We start from the raw sequence: 8,915 nt of genomic DNA, 5'->3' as shown, positions 1-8,915 counted from the left end.
ACGACTACTCCAAGCGCTTTTACAGTACAGGCACCATTCACACACACACACACATTAATACACTGGTGGCCGAGGCTGCCATACAAGGTGCAACCTGCTCATCAGATACACATTCGCTCACATTCACACACTGAATTGTATTTTTACATTTTTAAACTGTAGGCTATGTCTAATGTACTTGATATCCTAGCCCTGCTTCCTCTGAGTGGCTTTGTCGCTTGTCAGGCCACCGTTGGAAATAAGAACTTGTTCTTAATGACCATCCATCCATCCATCCATCCATCTTCGTCCGCTTATCCGGTGTCGGGTCGCGGGGGGAGCAGCTCCAGCAGTTCTTAATGACTTGCCTGTAAAATAAAAATTGGAAACACATGCCCATTTACCACTCCTCTCCATCATCATCATCATCCTCCTCTCTCACACCCCTCCAACCTCCCTATAATCCTTCAGAGCTGCCATGTACTCTCTGGGCTCAGAACTCTCCCTCCTCCATACCCCCACCTCACCCACGTCCCAGGGAACAGTGAACGTAGCGCACAGCAGATCAAACTTGTGGCCGAGCCGAGCCCAGGCCTCAGCAATAGCAGTTAGGGGTGGGGGGAGAAAAAAACGTTAGCGTATGATTCGTAATTATTTTTGTGGTGATTTTAAAAATGTATTCTTTTCTCCAGAATCAATATTTATTTATATATATATTTTTTTTTTAGCCATCCTAAATATTTTCTGTTTTCAGTACCACTTCGGCTACTACATCATATCCGTTTCCAGCAAAACGGAGCAAAAGCAGAAAATGCATGTTGTGTGCTTCTTTACAAATGAAATAAATGTCTGACTGACTGACATGTGATGTGCATTCTTTTTAGAAAACAATTTTATTTTATTTTTTTTTAAAGGAATGTCTCATGACATATTGTCTCTAGAAATGTGTTATTCAACTTTTTTGTTAAAGAAGGAATAGATAGCAATTCGCAATAATACTATGTCGAATCAATACTTCCAGAATCGCAATAGATTAAAATTGAGTCGATGCCAACTAGAAATGTTTTATACCGATATTGATTCTATTCTTGACTATTGTTTAACACTGCTTCAGCTGTATGAGATGACCTGTGTGAGATGATAGTGCCTCACTTTTTAAGAATGTGTAAGTGAATTTAGGCTGTATTGCAGCATTTCTAAAGGATTAAAGAGTATCTACAACTGTTTTTACTTGTTTTGTCCTCTTATTCAAATTTTCTGCAACTGAAAAAGAATTTTAATCAAAGAAATAAGTAAATGCCCTATCTTAAAGGGGCACTCATCTGATTTTACACATGAAAGTAGTGTGAGTCATGGTAAGTACTATTGTACTCTATGAAATGTATAACAAAGCCTGTGTTACAAAGTTGAAGTTTAAAAGATTTTGGCATTGCAGGAAGTTAAGTACATTTACACAAGCACTGTACTATAGTACAATTCCTAAGTCTTTGCTACTTCTTATGCTATTTGAAATTTCTGCACAACTACATTTTAGATGGAAATATTGTACTTTTGACTGAATTTATTTGGCAACTAGTCATGTTTCAGATAAAGAAATTAAAAACCTATGAGCAAATAAAATACAATGCATTGTTTGCAGTAATTTAAACCAACCAACGGTATACAACATGGTTGTATAATAATGTAACACTGATAGAGCTCATTTTACCTCCATATTGAGTGCTTTAACACGTTTGATGATAATTCTTTAAGTAGAATTTTGAATGCAGTACTTCAATGAGTATTCAAGAGTATTTTATATTGTGGTAATTTTACTAAAGTATAGCACCTTTCACCACTGAGTGTTTTTAGAACATGAACCATTCTTGGGGTTAATATCTTGGCCTCTGCACCTTTTAGATTTTGACTTTTCAGTCTCCCAACTTTATGAACGTTTACAAGTTAAATGCTTTAGGATATTTTTTTTTATTTTTTAGAAATGCTTTGCATGTGACCGTTTACTATTTCAATCATGGGATAATGTTTATATATTTATAACTAGGAATTCTCCTAGGATACATGATCTCTTTACACGAGTGGCCAAAATGGCAGTGCAGGTTGTTAACACAGAGTCACATTAAGGAACAACATTTACATATTCCACAATAACATAACTCACATTATAGAGATAAAGCTGCGATTAGTTAGCAACCTCCTTCGGACAGCAGTTGATAATATGGTCACACCCAGGTTGTGCATATGTAATAAAATTTACTTATGGGAGTACAATGTTACGTTCAATATGTTACACATTTTGATAATACTGTACTTCCAGTGTTTGGATTTGATTGGGTCAAAAAGTCTAGTATACAAATGTGAGTTTTTGACCCAATGCTTCACTGAACCTGATTTTTTTTTTTTTTTTTTTTTTTTTAGCATCATTAATTAACATTTGATGAGCATCATCTAATATAGTGAATAATATATATTGAATAAATAGATCTGTGCCTCATAAATGCAATTTGACTGACACATCTGAGATATTTCCTGTGAGCTCAGATATCCAAATGGGATGAGAACAAGGAGTCTTGCTTCACTAAGCTTCTCTATATACTGTACACTGCTTACATCAAAGCCCCAAACAAAAATGTTGTAAAATAATACTAGCTAGGCTGTGAATGATAGAACATAGAACATCTTTGTGCACTTTTCTTGCCTCAGGTTTTGCATGTGCTATAAGTTTCTGTGAAATGTCAACTGTCCCACTGCACTTACACAAGCAACACTTCGTCTCCATTTTTGAAAGTCAAATTAGATTCCCATAACAGCCTTTTTTGACTTTGCATGTCTGCATGCAATTCTTTTCTGTTTATTTTATTTCCATTTTAAGCTGCTGCAGCAAACAGCTACTTCAGTGTGCTGCTGTCGTGTGTTGTTACAGACTGGGTCTTCTAACTTTGTGAGGCGCTGCTGTGATGGTTCACTGATGCAAACCAAGAAAAACAGGTGAGCTGATCTTTCTCTACTGATTATCTTTCATTAATGTACATGTCAAATCTTTCTACGAAACACATATTTTGTGTCATACAAGCTGTTACAATGAAACATGCAATGCAGATACTTAGGAGTTAGGTGTTTTTCTAACTTTTGGTAATGTACTGTGAAATTAAATGATATTACTCTGAATGCAATATTCCTTCTTTTCTTTTTTTCCATCTCAGAAATTCAGTGCAATCAAATCACTATTATCTACAGTAATAGGCCATTTAGTCTGATAGGATCAGAATATGTGTTTAGGGGACAGGAGGTAACCACATCAATTTGCTCATTATAAACTGGTGAATCCTCTTTAAGAAATTCATGATAAAACTATTTAGCTGTTTAAGTGAACTTTTGTTGTTAATTGGTAAATTCTAAAATACAGTAACCATAATTATTGTCAAGGTGCCTACATTTGTGCAGACATGCTCACAGTCAAAATCAATGGAAAAAAAAGATGACGCAATTTCAAACAAAAGAAGTTTTTCTTTATCTAGGTCGAGATTCTACAGACAGAGGGTGTCATATGCTTTCCCGACTGTACAGTCCTTTAAGGCCAATTTGTGATTTTGGGCTACACACATAATACAACTTTTTATTTTTTATTATCCCTCTGTAGAGAATTGGCAACCAAAATGAATGCTGACAATGAGAACATATATCACACCAGCTAAATAAAATAAATATAATAGTAATATTCCAGATCTTTGTATGTTTTGTATGATGGAAAAGGAGACTCTATTTCACTTGCACTGTGTGTGGCAGTGCACTAAGGTCAAAGCTTTTTGAGAGGAAATAAAAAAAAAAAACAATAAGAAAAAGATTATCTCAAAAGATCTTTTGATGAACCCAGCTCTTTTTATTTTAAGACTCCACCCTAAAAATTACAATTACACCAAAAGTGAACAAATAATGATAGATAAGATATCTGTCTCTTGCACACTAAAAAAATAAATTGCAATATTTTAGAAAAAGACCAGCAGACCAAGTGTCACATATTTGGTTCGGCAAATGTTAAGATTTTTACTCAGAAAAAATAAATATACAGTATGTACAAAGAGGGAAGCAATACTTTTTGAAGAAGGTTTGGGGAGCATTTCATTTGTTTGTGAAGGGTATGGAGCTTGCAGATGAAGAGGAGGAATGAGTACTTACTTATGTAAACCTCATAATGTGGCTAATGTAAGTTCATACTATAAAACAATAAATTACATTAAATTAAATCGGTTAGGCAGTCATTTGTTACATGATTTCCGGAATGAACGTATGAAATGTCTTTGTCTGAGACTTTCCTTCTTTTGACTAATTTTGGTGTTCCTGTTTGTCTGTTTGAGTTTTTGTTTCCATCACCTGTACCTCAGTACACTGCGTACGTACGTGTTTCATTGTGTAAAAAGGTATTGTTAAAACAAAATTAACACTGAGATAAAGAGTCTCCATATGCCTTTAATGTTTTTTCTATTTGGAAAATAATCTTTAACGGACTTTAGAGAATTAGCCCAAAAATTGTGTTATGTCATGTATGTGCTTTCAATGTGGCCTCTGAGACTTTTCTCCTTTCTCTTATCTCCTTCGTATTGTATTAACTGCATGGACTGCTTTAATGCCATTGCCATTATCTGTGCTTGTTTGTTTGTGTGCCACTACTTTGTATGTTTTAACCCTTTTTGCTTAGGCCTGCTGTTATTATAGATGTTATGTAACTCATTTTAATATGTTAACCATTGTATTTTAGGATGCCTATTGCCAGCTGTTCGGGGACTACAGCTGGAAATTAGCTGTTGAGGCTAAAGCTGCTGGTTTTACTGTATAGTTAATTAAAGGGGACTAAAAAATGTATAAGATGAAATGGTAACTATGAAGGCCACAGTTTGATCTTCTCTCTCCATTTGACAGAAATATACGTGTGTAGCTGTGTAGCTTTGACAATTGTAACTGTTTGCAGACACACAAGGCCTCGTTAAGAGGCACAAAAACAAAGGAATAGGGGATAGAGATTTAAAATGAATTTTTCATTGCCTAGTCTTCATGTAAAAAAAAAAAAAAATAAAAAAAAACAAGGAAAGATGCCTGGGGTTGTAGTGTTAAACTGTTTAAAAAGCATATACAGTACAGCAGGCCTACGTTATATTTTATATATTTATATTTATTATATATTACTTTGTTGACCAGAGGCCAATATGAATGACTTCTTATGTTATTGATTATATGCAGAAACAGGATGTGGGCCTTTATAATCCCTTATATCCTGGGACTCAACGTCTATCAGGTACGCCAGCATCATACCACATTAGATCTTACAGTTCAAAATTGTAACATTCAATTGCATTGAATTGAATGATTTTCTTCTTATTTTTTCAGGCTAGTGGAGAAGGTAAAATGATTTTTATTTTGAGATTCAAAATGAGCATTACATTGTTCTGAAACAGATAAGGTGTATGTGGTATTTTGAAACCTATTGCATTGGGGTGGATGTCTGTTTGTTTTGCATTGTTTCAGACAACTCAACACAAATGTATTATGTCAAACTGACCATAGAGGAAAGTGCAATCGCAAACATAACTCAGATTCTGAATCCTTTTGTGGCTGGCAACACCCAGATTAACGACCTGAAAAAGACAACAGGTAAATATTTTTCTAATATTTACAATATTGCGTGTTCTAATTGATTTTAATTAAAGAAAAAACTGAATCCCTGAGTTAAACTATTTTGCTTTTTTTTTTTAAATCAGAATGTCGGAACGTCTTGGCTGGCCAAGAGTGTAGCTGCATGCCATACTTCAGATGGAGCAATGAAGTTTGTCAATCTAGTCAAAAATGTTGCGACCAGAATTGCACCTTCACCAACATCCCAGCTCCCATGTGTGTTTCGAACAATACAGGTATTTATTTGTTTTTTTTTACTGATTTGCATGTGTGTGTGTGTGTGTGTGTGTGTGTGTGTGTGTGTGTGTGTGTGTGTGTGTATTAATCATGGATCTTTTTTCTTCACAGTTGCTGTCAGTGGATCAATTGTTTTAACAGGAGTGCAGTATCACAATTGTCTGAAAGAAAAACAATCAGTGGAATTCCAGAAGTGTAATAACGATTTGTTAAAAGAGGTAAAGACTAACATTTATGAATAAACATAAAAATTTGATCAGAGCTGCCATAATCATGCAATTAATTTAGGTACTGTCATGTGCTAATAGTATACCGATGTGTAAATGAGTTGTTGCCTTGCAGATGAAAACAGTGTTCAGCACTTTGAGGGGATTTGACATCTTAACAATAACGACATACAAGTACTTTCTTTTTTTTTACCTAATAAAATAATGTTATTTTTTGGTTTTCAATATGTAACTGGAATCTGTACTTTGTCTTCACTGAAGGGTTGGAAGCATCGTTGCAGAGTTTAAAATGACCATTGCTTACAGGGTCGAACAAAAAAGATCTGATGCAAACATTAAAAAACCTTAGCAGAAATCTGAACGGAACTCTTAAATTGCAGATTACAGGTAATTATATCTAACCGAGTGTGGGATGCACCTGTTAGGATTCATTTTAAATCTGGATTGAATGAACATGACAACTTGACTTAACAACAACACTCTTAAGTGACACCCAGAAGGCAACTGCCAATGAAAAGAACGGGAATAATATTCAGTTTCAAAGTAGGAGCCCATGTCAAAGATGAAGTGAAGTTATAGACTCTAAACCGAAAAGTACACTTGCTCACAGATACTGTACACCATCCTTTGTGGATGTATAGCTTATCCTTGGATTCTACACTGATGTAACTCTTATTTTCCGCAGGTTCAATCAGTTTAAGCATAACGCCTCCCTCTGTATGCTACAAGAATCACCCCATCCTCACATGCACATTACAGGAGGTCCTGGACGGCCCACCGCTGTGGCAGCTGAAAAGAACGGACGGAGTATTTCAGATATTCAATGGCACAGAGTCAATGGTGACATCAGAACCAATGAGTACCAGCGTCAGACTTAACGCACAGATATCAGATCGTTGGGAAGGTATATTTGACTATCCACTGTATTTACATTTTACACTATTTAGCCTGCCACTGACCTGCAGTGAGTGTGCAAATGAGTTAATCTACTTAAGCACAATCTTTGAGGTATTTGTACTTTATTTATTTCCATTTTTTAGTATTTCCATTTTATGCTACTTTACACTTCAACTTGACCACATTTTGGAAGGAAATGTATTTTTTACTGCATTCCTTCATTTACTAGTTACCTCAAGTGATGTCTGTTAGGGCTGAAGACTTTTTTTTGGGGGGGGATGTAGAGTTAGAAACACAGGAGGTTACCAAACCTCTGCAGGCTTATTTTTAGTATTTTTACATTGTGGTATTACTATTTTTCTTCTCACTGCTCTTTCCAGTTCTGTTATGAGCAAAAAGCTCTAAAAGGTTAGCGACCAGCCGGTGAACATAGCAGAACACTTAGCAGCCAAAGAGCCAGATATTTCCCTTGGAAGTTGGTGGAGAAAACAGAGCTAAAAAGGGGATTTTTGGATTTACAGTACATTCATCAGGTGGACAGAAACACGATGCTAATATTGCTCTGTATCTGATGGATATGTAAAATAATTAGCTAGCAAGTTTGCCACATCAATTTAAAAAGGTGATAAGGTTGTGTTCTCATAGATTGTCTTATCCATTTGTTTTCTTAGGAGAGTACTCATGTACCTATACTCAACAGATAAACTCAAACACCATAACTCACATAGCCAGTGCTGTAATGGACATAGCCCTCCTGCCAAACATTGACAGCACCACATCACCAGCATTTCCACACTGCAAACCAGATTCAGATTTTGTGAACGTAAGAGTTAACTGTGACATAGGGACCAACAGCCAGGAAAATTATACTGTGACGTGGACAGGCAACGGACTGTTTACAGGCATAACAGCTTCTGGTAAGTAAATTGTATGCCTATTCATTTCAATAAATCCTTGGTCAAACTGAAAAAACCTGACATGCATATGTGATCCTTGCAGGTCCTTCTGGAGGTGTTTATACAGGTGCTACCATTGTAAGCTGCACGCCACCCCCGAATGGGACCAAACTACAAGTAACATGCACTTTTAATAACACGTGCGGTGAAACGAGAAACGCTACAACTGATGTCAACATCATATATGGTTTGTTTTAATGGTAGTTAAACATTGTCAGAAAACAATGGCTTTGTCCGACAATATATCCATATTTGCTGGTAATACATTACATTTTTGCCATTTAAATTTTGTGTCAAAAATGTGAATGGTGTACACTGTACCGACAATGGAATGAAAAATAGGAGACCCGGAAGGGTCACGGTGAGATTTTTTTCAGGACGCTACTTTTTTGCGTTCCCTCGCAATATGATCTGCGTTACCTCGCAAAACTTTTCTTCTTCCATTCCTTCTGAGCCATGTGTCTATTTCCACTCAGCTGCCAGCGCAATCAGCTCGTTGCATTCTACTTTGAGCTGGGAATTGTGCTGATATAGACTTACTGCTCAGTGGGCACATTCATATCTCATATAGGGTATAATCAATAGCCTATTTCTTAAATGTATAAAATGAGAATGTGCAATGTCAGAGGCTCGCATGATGTGGCGATGAACAAGCACTGAATTCGCAGAGAATCTGCAGCTCCCTAGTAGTGTTACAAAGAGAAAGCGTTAGTTCAGGGAAAAAAAACGTGAAAATACAGACTGCATTGTGGTTACAATCAACTATGGCTACAATCCTTTCACTCGCCTATATGTTCATTTTCTAGCTGTAATAATCTATATTCTGGTACTGTGTGGTACAAATCCGTTTAATCACATCAGATTTACATTAACAATTAGGCTACATCACGGTCTGGTGTCTGCATGGGCTGTAAGGGACGTGTGAAGTGGCGACCAGATGTGACCTGATGTGATT

The 8,915-nt window shown here is 36.2% G+C and overlaps 1 protein-coding gene across 1 annotated transcript; it reads left to right on the top strand.

The window, feature by feature from the left end:
- Window positions 1–457: 457 nt before the first annotated feature.
- Window positions 458–8,494, top strand: LOC114547160 (uncharacterized). The gene is made up of 13 exons (XM_028566397.1): window positions 458–529; window positions 2,900–2,964; window positions 5,212–5,266; window positions 5,359–5,371; window positions 5,497–5,622; window positions 5,730–5,879; window positions 5,992–6,098; window positions 6,223–6,281; window positions 6,369–6,414; window positions 6,867–7,011; window positions 7,676–7,827; window positions 8,004–8,038; window positions 8,437–8,494. Exons 1-13 carry the CDS (start codon window positions 458–460, stop codon window positions 8,492–8,494), a joined length of 1,083 nt encoding a protein of 360 aa, XP_028422198.1.
- Window positions 8,495–8,915: the final 421 nt, after the last annotated feature.

The sequence above is a fragment of the Perca flavescens genome, chromosome 20 (assembly GCF_004354835.1).
Source record: "Perca flavescens isolate YP-PL-M2 chromosome 20, PFLA_1.0, whole genome shotgun sequence".
NCBI lineage: Eukaryota > Metazoa > Chordata > Actinopteri > Perciformes > Percidae > Perca > Perca flavescens.
This window is presented reverse-complemented; position numbering and strand designations above follow the sequence as displayed.